This window comes from Ctenopharyngodon idella, chromosome 4 (assembly GCF_019924925.1).
Source record: "Ctenopharyngodon idella isolate HZGC_01 chromosome 4, HZGC01, whole genome shotgun sequence".
Taxonomy (NCBI): Eukaryota; Metazoa; Chordata; class Actinopteri; order Cypriniformes; family Xenocyprididae; genus Ctenopharyngodon; species Ctenopharyngodon idella.
The window spans coordinates 26,634,431-26,658,275 of NC_067223.1; the positions used below are offsets into that span (position 1 = coordinate 26,634,431).

Consider the following 23,845-nt stretch of genomic DNA (forward strand, 5'->3'; position numbering starts at 1 on the left):
CAATAAGCGCATTGTACTTTCTTTTTTTTGTTGTTGACGTAAGTACATAGTAGTTAAGGCCACCTAATATAAAGTGGGACCGGAATCTGCTTTACAGATTTGCCGACACATTTTTCACATGTCACTCAAACACAGAACCAGGAAACAGGAAACTCTTCAATTCAGAGAAACTGAAACTGAACTGAAATTGAGCTGTTGTGCGTTTGTATCTCTGTATTTATGCAGTAAAATGGCAGAAGTCGGAATTTCTCAGGATGAGTTCAAGTGTTCAGTGTGTCTGGATCTCCTGAAGGATCCAGTGACCATTCCCTGTGGACACAGTTACTGTAAGAGCTGTATTACAGGCCACTGGGATCAGGAGGATCAGATGAGAGTCTACAGCTGCCCTCAGTGCAAACAGACCTTCAGTCCAAGACCTGCTTTAGCTGAAAACACCATGCTGGCTGAAGTGGTGGACAAACTGAAGAAGAGAAAACTTCCTGCTGACTGTTACGCTGGAGCTGGAGATGTGCAGTGTGACGTCTGTACTGGAAGAAAACACAAAGCCGTCAAGTCCTGTTTGGAGTGTCTGAACTCTTACTGTCAGAATCACCTTGAAGAACATGAGAGTTTCTTTAAAAGAAAGAGACACAATCTGACTGAAGCCACTGAACGACTGCAGGAGATGATCTGCCAAACACATGATAAACTCCTTGAGGTTTTCTGCCGGACCGATCAGAAGTGTATATGCCTGCTTTGTACGATGGATGAACACAAAAACCATGACACTGTATCAGCTGCAGCAGAGAGGACAGAGAAACAGGTATGAACTATAAGCATTCTCAGATGTGAAATACAAGGTGAGACTTGTGTCTTTAGCTGCAATGAGTTTCTTGACCCAGTTTCCTTTTGACAAATGTGTCATAACTACAACACAGATTCCCAATAGTGTGCAGAGTTCGGTTGTTGAGCAAAAGTACAGCTAAACCGATTGGTGGTAAGTGTGATGGCATTGGCTTTATGGCGTGTTCAAAACATACATCAATGATTGCGGTCTATATATGTCAGCTTCTGGTTCAACCAATGGTAGGACGTTGGGGCAGGCCAATGAGGGTCAAGGTTTATCGTCAGCAGTTACAGTGTTTTCAAATCATTTCAGGATGTATGCATTTATGAGTAAAATGCACATGAACATCTGTAATGTAGGGAGAGGGACAACAGAGTTGGATATCCACGTGCAGGCTTTAATAAACAGAATGAGCGTAGTCGTACAAGCAGAGAGTCAAACACCAGCAAACGGATACAGGAAGGCAAGGCAAAAGAGTGTAGGGGATCTACATAATTTTATTTGAAAGAAACTTTTATTTTGATTTTTTCTGTGGGTGCCATCATTACATGCACTCGAAGAGTGAAGAGAGAACGGTGAGATGGTGAAATGAGCTGTGATGCACTGAAGACGAATTTGTTCATTTTTTGGGTAGTTTACAATTTCAAAGTTATGTTTAGACCTGTGAGCCGCATTGCATAACCTGATATTGCTGAGTTCAACATGTTCCTGGGTCAACATTTTTGTTGATCCTGGAACAACATTCAAATCAACCAATCAGATTTGAGGGACAAGTTTACAGATTATGTCAAGTTTAGGCTTAAAATCATGAATTGGTGCTTCTACATCAGTGTTATTCATCTATCATTTCCCTCTGATTTTTGGGATAACTTATGGGTAGGGTTAGGTTTAGGGGTAGAAATAGGGTTAAGACTAAATTTTCAGACTAGAATGTTGTTCCAGGATCAGCAAAATATGTTGACCCAGGAACGCATCTAACTCAGCAATATCAGGACGTGCGACACGCATTACAGATGCATGAAGCTGTTTTCAAGTCTCCGTTCATGCTTACGAGTTGTTTATTGAACGTGACACAACAAGTTTGTCATTGTGTCTTTGTGTGTGCGTGAAGCTGTGAAAAAGGCCTACTAGCAGTTAGCAAGTGATCCGGCGTAGGAGTTGAATACTCTCGTGTTTCCTTTGAGTTTAAAGGGTTAGTTCACCCAAAAATGAAAATTATGTCATTAATGACTCACCCTCATGTCGTTCCAGTCCCGTAAGACCTCCGTTCATCTTCGGAACACAGTTTAAGATATTTTAGATTTAGTCAGAGAGCTTTCTGTCCCTCCATTGAAAATGTATGTACGGTATACTGTCCATGTCCAGAAAGGTAATAAAAACATCATCAAAGTAGTCCATGTGACATCAGTGGGTTAGTTAGAAGTTTTTGAAGCATTGAAAATGCATTTTGGTCCAAAAATAACAAAAACTACGACTTTATTCAGCATTGTATTCTCTTCCGGGTCTGTTGGCGTTGGTAATGCACTTTTACGTTGCCGTGGTTGTTTTTGGCGATTAGGACATCTGCGACATGCACACTTATGCACCATTTTAAAAAATATAGCAATACCAAAATACAAACAATGTAGAATAGCTTGAATACAACATGCATCTCCCTGAGACTGTAAACGAGGCTCGGGCGCACCAGATAACACGTCAGCAGCGTCTGAGTCATGAGTCGTGAACGCGGATTGACAACAGACCCGGAAGAGAAGACAATGCTGAATAAAGTCGTAGTTTTTGTTATTTCTGGACCAAAATGTATTTTCGATGCTTCAAAAACTTCTAACTAACCCACTGATGTCACATGGACTACTTTGATGATGTTTTTATTACCTTTCTGGACATGGACAGTATACCGTACATACATTTTCAATGGAGGGGCAAGAAGCTCTTGGACTAAATCTAAAATATTTTAAACTGTTTTCCTAAGATGAACGGAGGTCTAACGGGTTTGGAACGACATGAGGGTGAGTCATTAATGACATAATTTTCATTTTTGGGTGAACTTACCCTTTAAGTACAGTTTTGTTTCATTTGTTCAAACGAAATTGAAAAAGTTCATCAAACGTTCATCAAACAAGGAAACAGTCCAGAGTCAAAACACAGGCTTGAAGACCTCCACGGCAGAGCAGACAACCACCAAAGCAGTTCAGGCGGGCTTGAAGACCCCCACAGCGGAGCAGATGACCACAAAAGCAGATCAGGTAACACTGGGAACCCACATGGCTGAACAGGAGAAACTGAAACATGAAACACAGAGAGGTTAGCATTGGTCCCTAGGGCCATGACAGTACAGGCGGGGAGCTCAGAAAAGCCCTCCAGAGCTCTGACTGGCATGTCCTCTCTGGTCATGTTGTGGTGAACAGACAGTTCTGGTACGACCTCTGTGGTCATGTCAAGGCAGATAGGAAACTCAGGGATGACCTCCGTGGTTGTGTCAAGGCAGACTGGAAACTCAGGGCTGACCACGAGGCTGGATTCTAGGACTGGGGCAGACACAGGACTGGACTCATGCAGACAGGTGTACCACGGCTGAGGGCTCAGGCGTGGCAGCCATCTCGGCTGAGGGCTCATATGTGGCAGCCATCTCAGCTGAGGGATTAGGCGTGACAGCCATCTCGGCTGAGGGCTCAGATGTGGCAGCCATCTCAGCTGAGGGATCAGGCGTGGCAGCCATCTCGGCTGAGGGATCAGGCATGGCAGCCATCTCGGCTGAGGGCTCAGGCGTGGCAGCCATCTCGGCTGAGGGCTCAGACGTGGCAGCCATATCGGCTGAGGGCTCAGACGTGGCAGCCATCTCGGCTGAGGGCTCAGACGTGGCAGCCATCCTGGCTGAGGGCTCAGACGTGGCAGCCATTCCGGCTGAGGGCTCAGGCGTGGCAGCCATCTCATGTGAGGGCTCAGACGTGGCAGCCATCTCAGCTGAGGGCTCAGACGTGGCAGCCATCTCGGCTGAGGGCTCTGGAAGATCTGCTTGAGACATGAGGCTCTGGAAGATCTGCTGAAACGTGACGAGGCTCTGGAATGGCTGCAAATACAGGAACAGACTCCAAAGCAGCCATCACATGAACAGGCCCTGGTGAGGGAATTACTGGGTTTGGAGGTGCAGAGAGAATCGGGGTCACGACAATCAGAGTGGAAGGCATAGAACTTTGCAATGGTACAAGCCCTGCTGCCACCGCAGCTTGTTGAAAAAAATTCTTTGGGTTTTTAAAGTTCTCTTTCTCCACCACAGTGAACAATGAACCACACAATATTAAGGCATAATCCATAAAGTCTCTTAGACTGCAATTGAACTTCCCTTCAGGAAACCAGGATTTTATGGGCTCATTTAGGCCAAAACAGAAAATGGCTACGTTTACATGCACTAATTTTCGTCAATCCGAATGAATTGAATCCGACTGCAGATCTGTTTACATGTACTCTAAACATTGTAATCTGATTTAAATATCTGTTTATATATGTTTTATATATATTCTGATTAAAAAGACAGTTATATAGACTACTTTCACTTTCTGTAGTGAATACTGACCGAGGTTGAGACTTTTTCACCGGCATAACTCTTGCGCAAAGTTTGCACGTTGCTTCTTGTGTGATATCCATTGGCTCCCATTCTTGTTTTAAACGGAAAGATTTACAATATTATGACGAAGGGATACATACGGCACTGCCTGTTGGCATACATCTTTACAACTAAAGACGTGAACTTGAATTTGCGCACTGCGCACGTGCTCCAGAGACTTCCGAATACGATTGAGAAAGTAGTCGGATTCAAGCGTTTACATGGTCATTTTTTGCTGTTGGATCAGATTAGAAAAGGAATAAACCACCCCTTCCAATCCGATCGAAATTTCATTCGTATCGAGCTCAATCGGATCGATTAAGGTGTTTACATGAGCGTTTTTCAATCCGATTGAGCCGTCAAGCCGATTACAAATGGATTATTTGGTTGCATGTAAACGTAGCCATTGTCCTTCAAAGCCACATCGGCAAATGGAACTTGAAAAGATAACTCACAGAATTGGTGAACATTCTTCAATAAGTCAGTCTCTTTGCTGAAGCTGTAGTAGCTGGTTGACTGGATTCATGGTTGAACTGGAAATGCTCATAAAAGCTGCTGGATCTTGGTATGGCTGAGTATTCTGTAATGTAGGGAGCGGGACAACAAGTTGGAGATTCACGTGCATGCTTTAATAAACAGAATGAGTGTAGTCGTACAGGCAGAGGATCAAACACCAGCAAACAGATACAGGAAAGCAGTAAGAGTAATCCAAATACAGGCAAAGGTCAAGACAGGCAGAAAACGTTCATCAAACAAGGAAACAGTCCAGAGTCAAAACACAGGCAAGCCTAGGCAAGGACAAGGAACACGGAGACAAGATAAAATTCAAAGGTAGAAACAATACTCAGGCGTGTGTGTGAGTACATCTTATAAAGGGTCACTGATGGGAAACAGGTGTGAGTGCATGATTAGTTCCTAGATGGGGAATTGTGGGAAATGGAGTCAATATGATTAAAATATGGACCCAGGGCACATGTAACAACATCAGCACAACTCATAATTATGAGTTTAGGTAACTCTGGATTTTCTTAAGAGTTTCTGAGTTAGGTGCGTGAGAAATCATGTCAGAGGCAATGGATGCAGAGTCTGCTCAAGTAAAAATCCTACCAAAATATATTTAAAATAGGCCTACATTCATTTTATACTACACACTACACACCCATTAATATACAGTAGTCAACATTTGAAGTGGATCGAAAAAGTTAATCAAAGTTGTCCTAAGAACTAAGTTGTCCTAAGAAGAAGGTTTAAGGACAACTTTTATTTTTGGTTCTGATCCACTTCAAATGTTGATTACTATATTTACTGACATAAATATTTTAATTAAACTTTATTTGGAGTTCTTCTTTATTGCACAATGCATATTTCTTAATATTAAGCATGAAATGTGTTTAATATCACTATTAGTAAGGATAGTATAATCCCTGTGTAATTTGAATGCAAGATATATAAAGTGTACCTAAAGTATACTTGCAATAATTCCACTATAGCACAATCAAATATACTTAAGTATATCTTTAGTTGGACCTCAACACAAAAATACTTGTTCCAGTTTAACAGACAGACTGTAAGTATACCAATTTAGTATAATAAAGTACAATTGCAGGGTATTTATATTAAGTACATAAAAATGTAAATACAATTGTAGTATACTTAGCATAAAATAAATGTATTTCAAATACATTTTAGTATATTTATTTTTCACTAGGGGGCACACAGACAAGTGATCGCATGCTCACACAAAGACAAGATAATACAGAAGCGTCAGGGCTCTCACAAAACCAAGAAGTGACAGAACCCTGACAGATATAGTGACAATAGTGTAATGTGACATCTCTGTTATTGGTTTGTGCTCCAGAACCAGCTGAAGGAGATGCAGAGTTTGTTCCATAAGAGGATCCAGCATAGAGAGAAAGATCTTCAGCAGCTGAGAGAGGCTGTGAAGTCTCATAAGGTGAGTCTGGAGAAGAAGAGAAGTTTGAGAAGTCTCAGTCAGGACTCACTGAAGTCACTGTGTGATTGTGATGTGTGTCCTAACAGAGCTCTGCACAGACAGCAGTGGAGGACAGTGAGAATATCTTCACTGAGCTCATCCGCTCCATTGAGAGAAGCTGCTCTGAGGCCACACAGCGGATCAGAGATCAGGAAAAGACTGCAGTGAGTCGAGCTGAAGGACGACTGGAGCGACTGGAGCAGGAGATCAATGATCTGAGGAGGAGAGACGCTGAGCTGGAGCAGCTTTCACACACACAGGATCACATCCATTTCCTGCAGGTAACAGAGATCTAGAAGAACAGGATCATAGTGGACTTGAGCAAGAGACTCACAGAGAAACATTTCATGAGAGCAGAATGAGCCGTTGTCAGGAATTCTGTGTGTTGTGTTATATAATCATAAGGTAGATCCTCATCTGATCGTATTGTTTTAAAATAGACAACACTTAAAAATGCATTTCAGCTCTGAAAATCTCTCAGGAAAAATGTTCTGAGCTCTTCTGAGATATATATTTAGCTGCCAAACTCCACTAGTGCCACAAAAACTTCCAGAATATTTAAAAAAAAAAAAATTAACCACATTTTCCCTTCTGGTTTCTTACATCATGGTGAAATCTTGTTGATACCAATTTTAAGTAATGTTTACCAAAGTTGCTTCAAGTGATCTTCAAACCTGATCAAATGGATTTGCATTTTCATAATTGTTTGACTGTTTCCTTGAGGATCACACCCATGAGTATCTCCAACTAGATCGCATGGTGCTCTACCCAGATGACTCCTGTGCACCTTATATCATGCCGGCCTCAAAGAGCAGACAGAGGTGTGCCTGTCAGTGGATGGCCCTCAAGGGACATTCTGTGAGTATGTGGAGCCAGTGCTCTCCAGCTGTGTTTCCCCCTTCACAGTGGGTGAAGAGGAGGAGGATCCCAAATATGGTGGTCCTGGAGCTAGCACTCTTTGACCTACATATTCTGGAATGGACTCCTGCCTATTCTCCCAACCTTGAGCTCTCTTCTTCTCCACCGGTCCCACCAGGCCTACTGGACTTTCTGGTTCTGAATAGTTCCCTGGTCCAACTTCCTCTGCTGGTCCTGCCAAGCCTCCTGGCTCGTTTGTCTTCGCTGGTCCTGTCCAACCCCCAAGCTCCTGCATTCCAACCATGGAGGTCATCCAAAGCCCCGTCATCCTCACAAGTTCCATCCAGCTTCTCGGCTCCTCCCTTTCCACTAGCTTCATTCAGATTCCACCCATGTTTCACCATCCTCATTTAGATCCTCATCTCCTCTTCTTTTTTGACCACACTGTGCTTGCACTAAAATTCTATAATTTCAATTTACGCAACACAGCTGAGATGATGACTGATGCATTTTACTAGGATAATGGGCGCCACTTAATAATTGTTCAATTACAAGTGATTTTTAAGTTATTAGTTTATGATAATCTAATCATTTACAAAACATGACTATACGTTCATAAATGATTAATAAAAGATTTATATGTTGTAAGTTATTTTAAAAAATAGTAAATCATGAAATAATCAAACAGATTGCTAGTAGATGATAAATATGTTATTAGTTGATATATTAATTGCTTACAAATCATTCAAACATTTATGTTAAAATTGTTTTAGTATCATTATCTCAATAAACAATGGTTGATCGTGAAAAAAATGATAAACCATTTGTAACGAAGCGAGACTCAGGCAGAGATCCATTTGCAAGCTTTATTATAAAAGAGCGTGGTCGTACAGGCAGGGTCAAAGCAGGGGCAAACAGGAAAAGCAGGGACAGGCAGAATCGTGGTCAGGATACCGGCAGTAGTCAGGACAGGCAGAAATCACTCACAGGTCAGGAAACAATACACAGTCCAAAGTCAGGCAGCAGAGGATCGTACACGAAAGGCAAACAGGATCAGAAACAGGCAGGCAGGCAATCAATCAATCAATCAATCAATCAATCAATCAATCAATACAGGAAACCGCTCAGAATTGAACACAAGGGTGAATCAAGACTTCGCAATGAGGTGGTGTGTGTGTGAGTCTTTTATAGTCCAGGTAATGCATGGCAGCTGGGTGTGGTGATTAGTGTTAGTGACTGGTGGAGTGAGTGCAGGTGATTGGCAGGGAGGATTATGGGAAGTGTAGTCCAGGAACTGACGGTGATCATGACAAGTATATTACAGTGAACAGGCAGGGACATGTTCGGTTCATTTAGTCTTCTTGTGGCCATGTCATATTAACTTGTGGGAAAGTGTAAAGTGTAAAATCATGGCCTCGAGATCCAATGTTGAGGGAATGACATCTATGTCTCTTGGCCAGGAATTAAATGGGTAAACAACCTGAGCAACCTGAAATTATCAGAAATGGATAGGCCTATAATGATGAGTGACATTTGTTGAGGGACGTGCACTGTCAGTGGTGGCTTGACTCAAGCCCAAAGTATACTTGGTCTATCTGGGTTTTTTCTGTGTAATTTTCACCATCAGGAGGGTCAATGGACGTTTGCACACACCATCCGTTTTTGTGACCGCACAACATCACATCTGCGAGTGACTTGGGCGCTTGAAAAGTCCACTACATAGTGCGCATGTGCCGAATGCCTCTTTCTGCGTGTAAATTTATTTATTTTTAAAGTAGTTAAGTAGTCTATTAGATAATACAAAATGATAATTGGGTAATGAAATAATGAGATCAAATGGAAAATTTTATATATATATATATAATGAAAATTAAATAAATGAATTATAATGTATAATTTTTGGTTTATATATATTTATTTATTTATTTATTTTGCATGTTTGTCACACTTTAATATGGAAGCCCGTTTCCGCCACTAGAAAAAAAAAAGCCACTAAAATAAAAAAATTAATTGCGACTTTTTATCTCAGAATTCTGAGATATAAAGTCGCAATTGCGTGATATAAAGTCTGAATTCTGACTTTTTTCTCGCAATTCTGACTTTTTTTCTCGCAATTGTGAGTTATAAAGTCAGAATTCTGACTTTATATCACGCAATTGCGACTTTTTATTTCAGAATTCTGACTGTCCGAAGTCGCAATTAATCTTTTTTTTATTTAGTGGCCTTTTTTTTTAGTGGCATTTTTTTTTTTTTTTTTTTTTTTTTTTTAGTGGCTGAAACAGGCTTCCATACTTTAATGTTTCAGATCATCAAACAAATTTAAATATGAATCAAAGATAACACAAGTAAACACAACATGCAGTTTTTAAATTAAGGTTTCTATTATGAAGGGAAAACAAAATCCAAACCCATATGGCCCTGTGTGAAAAAGTGCTTGCCCCCCGCTGTTAAAACATAACTTAACTGTGGTTTATCACACCTGAGTTCAGTTTCTCTAGCTACACCCAGGCCTGATTACTGTCACACCTGTTCACAATAAAGAAATCACTTAAATTGGACCTGCCTGACAAAGTGAAGTAGACCAAAAGATCCTCAAAAGCTACACATCATGTTAAGATCCAAAGAAATTCAGGAACAAATGAGAAAGAAAGTAATTGAGATCTATCAGTCTGGAAAAGGTTATAAGGCCATTTCTAAAGCTTTGGGACTCCAGCGAACCACAGTGAGAGTCATCATCCACAAATAACGAAAACATGGAACAGTGGTGAACCTTCCCAGGAGTGGCCGGCCGACCAAAATTACCCCAAGAGTGCAGCGACGACTCATCCAAGAGGTCACAAAAGACCCCACAACAACATCCAAAGAACTGCAGGCCTCACTTGCTTCAGTTAAGGTCAGTGTTCATGACTCCACCATAAGAAAGAGACTGGGCAAAAATGGCCTGCATGGGGTTCCAAGATGAAAACCACTGCTGAGCAAAAAGAACATAAAGGTTATTCTCAGTTTTGCCAGAAAACATCTTGATGATCCCTAAGACTTTTGGGAAAATGCGAGACAAAAGTTAAACATTTTGGAAGGTGTGTGTCCCATTACGTCTGGCATAAAAGTAACACAGCATTTCAGAAAAAGAGCATCATACCAACAGTAAAATATGGTGGTAGTAGTGTGGTGGTCTGGGGCTGTTTTGCTGCTTACTTGCTGTGATAAATGGAACCATGAATTCTGCTGTTCTGCTGTAGCAAAAAATCCTGAAGGACAAAGTCCGGCCATCTGTTCGTGACCTCAGGCTGAAGTGAACTTGGGTTCTGCAGCAGGACAATGATCCAAAACACACCAGCAAGTTCACCTCTGAATGACTGAAGAAAAACAAAATGAAGACTTTGGAGTGGCCTAGTCAAAGTCCTGACCTCAATCCTACTGAGATGCTGTGGCATAACCTTAACCCATTATAACCTTAGGCGGTTCATGCTCGAAAACCCTCCAGTGTGGCTGAATTACAACAATTCTGCAAAGATGAATGGGCCAAAATTTCTCCACAGCGCTGTAACAGACTCATTGCAAGTTATCGCAAACGCTTGATTGCAGTTGTTGCTTCTAAGGGTGGAACAACCAGTTATTAGGTTAAGGGGGCAAGCACTTTTTCACACAGGGCCATGTGGGTTTGGATTTTGTTTTCCTTTCCTAATAAATACCTTCCTTAAAAAACTGCATGTTGTGCTTACTTGTGTTATCTCTGATTCATATTTAAATTTGTTTGATGATCTGAAATATTAAAGTGTGACAAACATGCAAAAAAATAAAAAATCAGGAAAAAAAATTAGGGCAAACACGTTTTCACACCACTAAATACAGGTGCTGGTCATATAATTAGAATATCGTAAAAAAGTTCATTTTTTTATTGTAAATTATTTAAAAAAATGAAACTTTCATATATTCTAGATTCCCTACATGTAAAGTAAAACATTTCAAAAGGTTTTTTTTTTTAATTTGTTGATTAGAGCGTACAGCTAATGAAAGTCCAAAATCCAGTATCTCAAAATATTAGAATATTTACATTTGAGTTTCATTAAATGACCATCCCTACAGTATAAATTCCGGGTATCTTTTGTTCTTTGAAACCACACTAATGGGGAAGACTGCTGACTTGGCAATGGTCCAGCAGACAATCATTGACACCCTCCACAAAGAGAGTAAGTCACAGAAGGTCATTACTGAATGGGGTGGCTGTTTACAGAGTGATGTATCAAAGCATATTAAATGCAAAGTTGACTGGAAGGAAGAAATTGGGTAGGCAAAGGTGCACAAGCAACAGGGATGACCGCAAGCTTGAGAATACTGTCAAGTAAAGCCGATTCAAACACTTGGGAGAGCTTCACAATGAGTAGAGTGAAGCCGGAGTCAGCGCATCAAGAGTCACCACACTCAGACATCTTCAGGAAAAGGACTACCAAGCCACTTCTGAACCAGAGACAACGTCAGAAGCATCTTACCTGGGCTAAGGAGAAAAAGAACTGGACAGTGAACAGTGGTCGAAAGTCCTCTTTTCAGATAAAAGAAAATTTTGCATTTCATGTTGAAATCATGGTCCCAGAGTCTGAAGGAAGACTGAAGAGGCACAGAATCCAAGCTGCTTGAAGTCTAGTGTGAAGTTTCTGAAGTCAATAATGATTTGGGGGGGCCGTGACGTCTGCTGGTGTTGGTCCATTGTGTTTTATCAAGTGCAAAGTCAATGCAGCCATCTTCCAGGAGATTTTGGAGCACTTTATGCTTCCATCTGCTGACAAGCTTTATGGAGATGCTGATTTCCTTTTCCAGCAGGACTTTAGCACCTGCCCACAGTGCAAAAACCACTTCCAAGTGGTTTGCTGACCATGATATTACTGTGCTTTATTGGCCAGCCAATATGCCTGACCTGAATCTATGGGATATTTTCAAGAGAAAGATGAGAAACAGTCGATCCAACAATATACAGATGATCTGAAGGCTCAATAGTGCCTCAGCAGTGCCACAGGCTGATCACTTCCATGCCACACTTCACTGATGCAGTAATTTGTGCTAGGAGCAAGTCATTTGCTGTAATATGTCCTGCCGATCAAGTATTGAGTGCACAAAAGAACATACTTTAAAGAACTTGAACTTTTCTGTTTTGCAAATCCATTTTTTGATTGATCTTAGGAAATATTCTAATATTTTGAAATACTGGATTTTGGACTTTCATGAGCTGTACGCTCTAGTCATCAAAATTTAAAAAAAAAAACTTTTGAAATGTTTTACTTTACATGTAGGGAATCTAGAATATATGAAAGTTTCATTTTTAAAAATAATTTATAATAAAAAAATGAACTTTTTGATGATATTCTAATTATATGACCAGCACCTGTATATATATAATATATATTAACAAAATAAAAGAGATCATACGAAATGCATGTTATCTTTCATTTATTACTGTCCTGAATAAGATATTTTACATAAAAGATGTTTACATATAGTCCACAAGACTAGAAAATATGTGAATTTATAAAAATGACCTGTTCAAGAGCCGGAGGGTGAAAACTTTTTGAAATTTGAATTTGAAGATCAAGGTAAATTGTTCCGGAAAACATGGAAGTATCTTCTGTTGCTTCCAAAGGACAGTACCATTTTTTTTTTTTTTTTTTTAAAGATATTTAAACAAAATAAGAAAAATTTGGACATCATTCTGTTCAAAAGTTTTCAACCCCCAGCTCTTAATGCATCGTGTTTCCTTCTGGAGCATCAGTGATTTCCAAGAAAGTTCACATATAATGTAAACAGCAAATGCTCGAATGTGTAGCTCTAATGTCATACAATGAATATGAGAAGTGCTGGATTGAGGAGAGTTACTAAAGATCAACAAGAGCCACACAAATCTGACAGTAGTGCAGGATATTGGCTGAAGTGTGGAGGTGATGAGCTTTGATTTCTGTTTTCTGTAGAGTTTCCAGTCCCTCTCAGCTCCTCCTGGATCTACAGATGTAAATGACAATCCCTTCAGTTCTCTCTCCTCTTTTGATGGCATGAGAGAATCTGTCCGTCAGCTGAGAGACAAACTGGAGGATTTCTGCAAAGAGGAGCTCAAGAAGATCTTTGACAGAGGTAAAGTTCTGGAGATTCATCTGCTCTCAGAAATGATCCTCCATCATCTTATATCATGTAGAAGATCATATCAGAAATGTCTTAGGAACGGATGCAGTGATAATTTTCCCTTGACATAGTAATCACACTCTTCATGTCTGTTGATTTCCACAGTCACTTTCACCAACATTGTTCCCAGGACCAGAACCGACTTCCTACAATGTAAGTCACTCAGAAAACAAGCAGAAAAACTCACTGAGTGTTTTCATGTTCTTTCTGCAGAAGGAAAAAGAAAACATGACAGAAGAGTTTTATAGCTGATCAAGTCTGAGACACTGTTGATATATTGAACATGAAGAGTTCAGATACATTAAAAGATCAGGCACATTCATAATTCAGCTACACTGAAAAAATTATAACGCTGAGAAACAATTAAGGGTCCATAATTATGCAGTAGTTAAGCATTAACACAGCCACAGTGAATAATGAACTGAAGATATATTAAGGGCTTATTAGCATTATTTACAACTTATCATACATTTGAAGGATAAATAACGGAAATAAGCCAATAATTAATGGTAAACTGAATGTACAGTAAATGCCTTCAAGGTCTGTGTAGCATAGCTACACATTATAGGATAATTATAGGATAATTTGTTTTCTCGTTTTTTTCTTTGAAATGGAAAAATGAAGAATCTGTTCATTTATCACATATTCCACCCATGAACATATAAACAATAAACAAATATTGCATTTTTTCATATTTTTATTTTTGTTTATATCACATGTTATTCTAATCTTCCAAATGTAAAAACATAAAACCAAAATGGATAAACAGCTTGAATATTCGATCTCTACATGTGTGGGAATAAAAACGCCCTGATTGGTCAACCAAAGATCAAGCTATGCTAGACAGAGCTTTCTTCTGTGTACACATAAATTCTGTGCTGTGAAATACAAACCCGATTCCAAAAAAGTTGAGACACTGTACAAATTGTGAATAAAAACAGAACGCAATGATGTGGAAGTTTCAAATTTCAATATTTTATTCAGAATACAACATAGATGACATATCAAATGTTTAAACTGAGAAAATGTATCATTTTAAGGAAAAAATAAGTTGATTTTAAATTTCATGGCATCAACACATCTCAAAAAAGTTGGGACAAGGCCATGTTTACCACTGTGTGGCATCCCCTCTTCTTTTTATAACAGTCTGCAAACATCTGGGGACTGAGGAGACAAGTTGCTCAAGTTTAGGAATAGGAATGTTGTCCCATTCTTGTCTAATACAGGCTTCTAGTTGCTCAACTGTCTTAGGTCTTCTTTGTCGCATCTTCCTCTTTATCATGCGCCAAATGTTTTCTATGGGTGAAAGATCTGGACTGCAGGTTGTCATGTTGGAAAATGCAAGGTCTTCCCTGAAAGAGATGATGTCTGGATGGGAGCATATGTTGTTCTAGAACTTGGATATACCTTTCAGCATTGATAATGCCTTTCCAGATGTGTAAGCTGCCCATGCCACACGCACTCATGCAACCCCATACCATCAAAGATGCAGGCTTCTGAACTGAGCACTGATAACAACTTGGGTTGTCCTTGTCCTCTTTAGTCCAGATAACATGGCGTCCCAGTTTTCCAAAAAGAACTTCAAATTTTGATTCGTCTGACCACAGAACAGTTTTCCACTTTGCCACAGTCCATTTTAAATGAGCCTTGGCCCAGAGAAAATGCCTGCACTTGTTTAGATATGGCTTCTTTTTTGACCTATAGAGTTTTAGCCGGCAACGGCGAATGGCACGGTGGATTGTGTTCACCGACAATGTTTTCTGGAAGTATTCCTGAGCCCATGTTGTGATTTCTATTACAGCAGCATTCCTGTATGTGATGCAGTGCCATCTAAGGGCCCGAAGATCATGGGCATCCAGTATGGTTTTCCGGCCTTGACCCTTACATACAAAGATTGTTCCAGATTCTCTGAATCTTTGGATGATATTATGCACTGTAGATGATGATAACTTCAAACTCACAAATAATAGATAAATAATGTCAATTCCTCAAATATGACTTGAAGAGTTTTGGGGGAGATGAGAAGATTATCAGATGTCTTGAAGAGACACCACCCAAAAAAGAGAACAGAATTATTCTAAATTTTCAATAAATTTTCAATCTTAAGACTGCTGTGAAATTGAGACCATTTTGTTAATCACACTTTTAAAATGAGACATTTAAAATGATACCAAGCATGTAAGGGAAAAAACAATAGATTCACATGATGATATGTGGTACAATTGATAGACATTCATATTGAACCTTCAGTGACTTGAGTCAAGGGGAAAAGAAAGGAAGTCGGTAGCGGGGATGCATATACTATATTGCCAAAAGTTATGGGACGTTTGCCTTTATATGCACATGAAATTTAATGGCATCCCATTCTTAATCTGTAGGGTTTAATATGGAGTTGGCCCACCCTTTGCAGCTATAACATCTTCAAGTCTTCTGGGAAGGCTTTCCACAAGGTTTAGGAGTGTGTTAATGGAAGCTTTTGACCATTCTTCTAGAAGCACATTTGTGAGGTCAGGCAGTAATGTTGGACAAGAAGGCACCAAACTCGCTTATCCATGTCTTTATTGACCTTGCTTTGTGCACTGGTCATGTTGGAAAAGTAAGGGGCCATCCCCAAACTGTTCCCACAAAGTTGGGAGCATGAAATTGTCCAAAATGTCTTGGTATGCTGAAGCATTAAGAGTTCCTTTCACTGGGACTAAGGGGCCAAGCCCAACCCCTGAAAAACAACTCCACACAATAATATCCCCTCCACTAAACTTTACACTTGGCACAATGCGGTCAGGGAAGTACCGTTCTCCTGGCAACCGCCAAACCCAGACTCGTCCATCCATGCTCTAGAGTCCAGTGGTAGCGTGCTTTACACCACTGCATCCGACGCTTTGCACTGCACTTGGTGATGTAAGGCTTGGATGCAGCTGCTAGGCCATGGAAACCCATTCCATGAAGACGCACTGTTCTTGAGCTAATTTGATGGCCACACAAAGTTTGGAGGTCTGTAGCTATTCTGCAGAAAGTTGACGACTACTGCGCACTGTGCACCTCAGCATGCGCTGACCCCGCTCTGTGATTTTATATGGCCTGAGGGGGGGGGAGGGGGGGGGGGATTTTTGATGTACAGTACATTTGGCTTGTATTGTTCAAATATAACATCACCTGCTCTGTTGAGGGGTAATTCATGTACGCTATATTGTACAGCAGCAGCAGCATGTCAACATATCACACAGAGTTGTCATGACAGAACACTATTTAGAGTATTAGTAGAGTATTGGTAGAATGTTAGAGTTAGTAGAAAAAGTTGACATGTAGTTGCAAAGTTACTTATAGTCAGTATAATGTCTAAAGTGGACTATTGAAATAATGTTTCACCGCTTTTAGCCATTATTTACAACTTTTACAACACATTTTGTGTGTGTGTGTGTGTGTGATTTACATAAAGTTATATTTCTGTGATTTACCAACTATCAAGTAAACTGAACAATATGAATCATGTTTAATTAGTGTTTTTTTTTTAAGTTTTAAATAAAAAGCTAAAATTGTTTCAAAGACAATTTGAGCCCCTGATCTAAAGTGAAAAGTATATCCACATTAATTATTGATTTGTTTGGCACTTATTGAGTGATGTTCAAGTTTATTCACCAAAATAAGCCAGTAATTATGGTTAAGTTGCCAGTAATACAGTACTACTAATACAATTCCTGGTTAAGATAATCATTAACTACTGGTGTGTTAATGCTACCAAGTGATTATGGACCCTTAAAATAAAGTATTACCTAACATTGATTCAACCGGGTTGAACTTGTAATTTGTTTGCCAAGGAATATCATTTTCAAAAAATTGGAGCCAGCTATTTTTTTTTTCCAGATTGAACTGACAAAATATTTTTGAAATGTCATCATTTGAAATTATTCTGTACACTTAAAAATAGTTTGTTCAATGAACTTAATTAAATTAAGAACAACTTTTTCACACAATTAGTTTAGGTCTGTACAACAACACTAAAACAGGTTTATTTAAACAAATAATTGTTTGTTAAACAAACCTAATAGATGTAAGTTCTACCATAGAGGGCCCTATTTTAATGATCAAACTGCATGGTCTAAAGCACACAGCGCAGGTGCACTTAGGGCGTGTCTGAATCCACTTTTGCTGGTTTAACGTTCAATGGTGCAGTCATTTTCAGTTGCCTCAAAATAGCAACACGCCAACAATGCGCCTGAACACACTTCACTTTCAGACCAGCACACCCAGAGAGAATGCATTTGCTATTTAAACAATCTGGTGCAGGACATGAAAATGATGCTAGCTAAAAACACTTGAGTCACACCTGGTGCTGCATTGCACCGAATGTATGATAGGGCCCAAAGACTTAGAGGACAGGTGAATGTTTACATGGTATTTATTCCAGAAAGTGTAAACAGATAGTAGTGAGCTACAATGAATCATGTTTAGTTGTATGGAAAAGTTATTTCTTTATATTCCATAATGGCAGACTGCAGGAACAATAGCCCAATATATCTAATCGTAATCCATAGTGTTATAGTCAAGACCACCTAAACTCAGACCAAGACAAGACCAAGACAAGACCAAGGCAAGTTGAGACCGAGTCAAGACCAAGACCAGACTAGCACTCCTCAAATTTATCTGAAAGATCCACATTTACTGCCTGAGAAATGCCTCATTTTTAATCAATAATTACAATTAGAATAATAAGACACTATATTAAGCTGTTAACAACAAAATTCATGTTTACACTGCAGAGGTGGAACAGAAGTTGCATCTGAGTTGTTACAATTACAAATACATAAATAATGTTGAGATTAATGTTTTAAAAATAAAATTTTGTTTATTGAAAATTTGTAAAAAATCAATATCATGGTTGCAATTGTGCTCATATTTGAGAAAACAGACCTCTTTCTTGTGATATTGCTTAATTGTATCATATGTTATAACATAAATATCAAGATCTTATACAAGTACTTTTTTGCAATCATATCTTGAATTTTGTGGGTATTTGTATTAATTTTGGTGACATTTTGGTCCTTGTCTGCTTTTTTCGGGCGATTCGACATGTTGAATCAGCGTTGGAGCTCATTGGTCCGTCGGGGCATCTGATCATTCTGACTGGCTGTCCAGCTTCTGCCACCTGCTAGTACTGAAAGTCATTTAATCTTACGCAGGCGCAGAACGGACGTGCTACTTGGCCATCGGCTGTTGAGCATTAGTTTTGTGTGGAATAAGTTATTGATTGCATTTGAAGCAGGAGGTTTTACATCCACTGAAATTAATGATGTTAAGACAATGCAACGGCAATTTTGCGGTATCCCCGCAACTGTGGTCTTGACCGGTCTTGAAATAAAATCTTGAGTCCTTTTAGTTTGAGACCAAGACAAGACCAAGACCAAGACAAGACCTTCCAAAATGGTATTAAGACTGGTCTTGAGTACTACAACACTAGTAATCCAAACAACATCTTAGAGTCCTGCAAGAGGGGTTGCGTTTGTCCTTTGCAGGTCAGGAGTCAATAGGAACGAGCGGACTGCGGGTCATATAACTGATGCTGTTTTCGGTACCAGCTGATAGTGCTGCTTTCAAATGCTCCCTTACATATTTGTTTACGCTCTGAAGAGTGCTGAAGGTTTATATTTATAAAACACCTTTTGCAGTGTTAATAAAGGGAGCGATCTTGCTCACTTTCTGTATCTATTCACAGTTTGAATAAAAAGGCTTTACATGCTGCTATGCTGTTCATATTAAACAAGTCGAGTCGAGTATGGAAATAAATTAGTGCTGCTGTCAGCTTTGACACATGCTTGTGCGTCTATTGTGTCTTGTTGGTCATTACCGTAATATCATTGCACCTGCTGCACCCATGGTACGGCAGCAAAGTTCCTTGATTATTACGCCAGAATGAGAATATAGTTCCTAGCCATATCAGCCTAGAAAATCTAGAGAACTTTTCATTTTCCGTCGGTCTTAGTACACGGTCTTAGTCAAGTTTTAAATAGGAAAAATATCGAAACTCTTCGTTCATTTTTGAGCGAGATGCTAATGGTCTAATCAGATTCAATGATTTATGCTAAGCTGCAGCTAAAGTGTTACCGCCAGACCTGGAGATCGGCTGAATGGATGCAAAAATGGTAAAACTCAACTGTTTAGCTCTATGGGCAGTTGGAAAATGAGCCTATTTTCAAAAAAAGTGGAGTGTTACTTTAAACACTGACAGCTCTTTCCCTCAAAAACACATGAAATAACACTTAATTTCAACATTTACTCTCCTGATCCAGACTTGTGCAAAGCATGCTGGGAACTAAAAATCATCTGCCCAGTTTCAGTTAATTCAACACAAATTATTCAGGTAGTTTCCACACAAATGGGTTAAGTAAAATGGGTTAAGTTTTACATAATTAAGTAAAGACAAATTGTTGTGATGTAAATTTAACAACTCGTCCCCTTGGAATTATAAGGTTCTATCTGCATTCTGAGCAGTTTTGAGATATTGAGCTTCAAAGTTTTTGCATTCCATATAGCAAAAACTATATGGGGAACAAGTTTCTTTAAAACATGACAATGACAGGGACCCTAAATGTATTCTTAATGTACAATATCAAAATCCTCAATATCAAAATTTGTAAAAGGGGATTTTTGGAACGGTCAAATGCAGATAGAACCTAATTCTAAAAAAAAAAACCACTTTTCGCTTAGAATTATACGATTCTATCTGACAAAAAATTAATTGAAGCAATAATTTTTAAGAAACACAAACAGTTTGCTTATAAATTGTTTTAAAACATAAAATTAGTGTTGTAACAATGTGTTGACATGCATGAGAATTAACATTTATTTCATATTTTAAATGAATATTATTTTCTTATTTTCTGCATAAAAGGCAATGCTAAATATTTTGTCCAGTGCAGATGTTAAATTTTAGGTAGGAATATTATGGGTAATTTAACACATTATTGCAGGAAACATTTAAGTTTAAGTTTCCTATTGTTTGGACAGAAAGCAGCTTCTGTAATACAACTTTAAATACCTTTAAGGCTTAATATTGTAAAATTTAAGACATTTTAAGACTAAAAAACTGCAAGAAAACGACAATGCTTCATCAAAGGTGTTTAACAAAGTTTAATAAACATTGAAAAATGTTTCACTGACTAAATATAATTAAAAATATTTCACATTTAAAATATTTAAATTTCTTCAACTATGCAACAACTCAGTTTTTACCAACAATGTCAAATTGACCATTTCTCACTTAATCTAGTATACACTTTAACCCAGTATGCCATAGCATAGAGCTTTATAGACATGACAAAGAACGCTGATCCTGATTGGTCCTCGTGTATGCTGATTGGCTCACGCGGTTAGAATGCGACTTTGTCGTTAGAACCTTTTTGTTTTCTAAAAAAAAGTACCAAAATGTACACAACTTAAAAAAAGAAACATCACATAATGTAAATAAGTTGTCACAGAATATGAATATGTGAATAACTCAATTTTGACAAATATGTGAGATAGAACCTTATAATTCCAAGGGAACGAAGTAGCAAAAATCTTTTTTATGGTGTACATTAATAGATCAGATTGATAATTCCTGATGTGTTTTGTTTCCATCAGATTCCCATCAGTTCACTCTGGATTTCAACACAGCACATAAATGGCTCCGTCTGTCTGAGGGGAACACAGTGATTAAAGTAGCTAGCAGAGATCAGTCGTATCCTGATCATCCATACAGATTTGATTATTATCGTCAGGTGTTGTGTAGAGACAGAGTGTGTGATCGACGCTGTTACTGGGAGATTGAGTGGAAGGGGAATACTGTGTCTATATCAGTGTCATATAAGAGCATCAGCAGGAAGGGACGGGGTAATGAGTGTCAGTTTGGATCTAATGATCAGTCCTGGAGTTTGATCTGCTCTATTGACAGATACTCATTCAGACACAATAACATAGAGACCGATCTCCCTGTAGAGTTCATCAGCAGCAGAACAGGAGTGTATGATGATGATGATGATGATGATGATGATTATGATTTAGAGCCCATCAGCAGTAGAGTAGGAGTGTATGTGGATCACAGTGCAGGAACTCTGTCCTTCTACAGCATCTCTGGAGACACAATGATCCTCATCCACACAGTCCAGACCACATTCACTCAACCGCTCTATCCTGGGTTTAGGGTTTGTAAACGATCATCAGTGAAACTGTGTTGATGAATCAGAACAGATTCTAGAGAGATTCTCTTCACCCCAAAATGGAAATCCTGTCATTAATTACTCACCCCCATGTCATTCCAAATCCTTGAAGAATTGGTTCACTTTTTAAATGAAAAGCTTTACTCACCCTCAAGCCATCCTAGGAGTATATGACTTTCTTCTTTCTGATGAACACAACTGCAGAAATATTAATAAATATCCTGATGCATCCAAGCTTTATGGACACGCTTTGTTCGGCTCATACTCATTGATCCCTATCACTGCCATTATAAAGCTTGAATGCGTCAGGACACTTATCAATATTTCTGCGATTATGTTCATCAGAAAGAATGGTTTATTTCAAATTTTCTGAAGAGAATAAATCGCTTCTTATGATGAACACATTTAATTTAGGATTTTACTCATGTAAACATTGATCCGCGAACATAAGCAGAAGCTCAACCTAACCTAAATGAAGGTTTAAGGATGAGTGAGAGATACAAGATATAGAGAGTAAGAGAAATCCAGAAAAAAAAACAAAGCAAGGAAACTAACAGAGTAGAGAGAGGAAATATGAAACAGAAGAAGATGGAGACACAATGAGACTCACTGCAAACATGTCTGGATGATACCAGCAAATACAAGACTTTCAAAACTGAATTTAACACATTCAAAGATGATCTCAAAAGACAAATGGAGAGTGAATTTGCTGATTTTTTTAAAGAAAGAAATACAGGAACAGAACGTCAAAGTCGAGGGAATATAGACAGATTGAAGAGAATGAATCAATCGCACAGTTTGAAGATCAATTCCTGTAAATGAAGGATCTGAGGATCAAAAACCTGTGTGTTACTTCAACCATACATCTGTGTTGTGCTTTATTTTCTTTGTTTTTATATTCAGTATAATCATTTATCATCATCAGTCATGTATGTTTTTAATTTACACATTTTATCATTTATTCATTTTATTATTATTAACAGTCATAGTGACTTTAGATTGTGATTATACATTATACATAGTTTTTCGACAGCTTTGTATTTTGATTGATGTAATGTTAATGCAATAAATATAGATTTGGTTTTCCATGGTTAACCTTTTTGACTTCATTAAACTGACCATAAATCATTAAAAACTCATGTCAAGAATAAACACATCAATGAGTGTACATTATTGTGTGTATTTTTGTATGTATTGTATTTATTTTAGACTGAGCACATTTTAACACAATGATCATGTATTTAATTCTGACATAATATTTGACCACTGCTGTTTCTCATGACTTTTCCATCTGTAAAATAAGGTATCTGCAAGAGCTAGGTAACAACCTTGATAGCTACTCATCAAGTCAAGGTAATGTCTTCACTAAATTGGGCTAATTTGTACCATCACTGTTTTACTGAGGGTATTTTAAGGCTTTGTGTTGGAGGGAAAATAACTGAATCAAGTGTGTAAGCACTGCAATCTTGTATTATTCCTGACACTGTTTTTGTGTAAAGTAAATGGAGTTGAGTACTTGATTCCACTGACTCCTACGGTGGGATTCGGGAGTCGACTCTGACAAAACCTGGAATCAAACACCGCTATGGTCAGATGAAGCCTGATCATTGAAACATACACAACTGAGATTTTTCAATAAACCCTGCTTATTCTTTATTATCGTTGTATTGTTGTCACATCCACGCCTTCCCGGACTCCGTTTCCCAGAATCCTCCTGTTCCGCACTCCTGTTTGCACTTCCCTCATCAGTCTTCCTGCCATCTCCCCGGATTCCCAGCACCTGTTGTCCTCGTCAGCACTCCCTTTAAGTTGGACTCACTCCCTGCACTCCTTGTCCGTTATATTGTTAGCTTTCCATGTGTTAGTGTTGTTTCTGCTCCTACGTTCATTAAAGACCCTTACTTTGTGGATTACCGTGTATTGCCTGATCCCTGCAGCACCACACGTAACAATTGTCTCCAACTACACTTTTTCTGGGCTTCAGTTTTACATTCAAACACTTGAAAACAGACCTTCTGATTGAGAAGTTAAAGTGATATTATTATTATTAACGTTTACAGCCACGTACACTTCCAAGGCTGCAACAGGTGAAGTCTGTACATGCAGACTGTGAAATAAAAAAGAGTTTTATTTATGTCTGTTTATGCAAGAGCTCTTATCTGGATACAGATATAATACAGGGAGTGAGCCTTACAAGCAGACGGCTT

The 23,845-nt window shown here is 38.8% G+C and overlaps 2 protein-coding genes across 4 annotated transcripts in view; both read left to right on the top strand.

Annotated features, from left to right (window-relative positions):
- LOC127511084 (tripartite motif-containing protein 16-like) overlaps positions 1-23,845 on the top strand; it is a 106,420-nt gene that overhangs the window by 53,890 nt on the left and 28,685 nt on the right. The window lies entirely within an intron of this gene.
- On the top strand, positions 148-23,548 carry LOC127511099 (tripartite motif-containing protein 16-like). Its single transcript, XM_051891614.1, has 6 exons — positions 148-802; positions 6,289-6,384; positions 6,471-6,704; positions 13,239-13,398; positions 13,552-13,599; positions 21,064-23,548. The coding sequence occupies exons 1-6, from the start codon at positions 230-232 to the stop codon at positions 21,654-21,656; spliced, it is 1,704 nt and encodes a 567-aa protein (XP_051747574.1). The 5' UTR covers positions 148-229; the 3' UTR covers positions 21,657-23,548.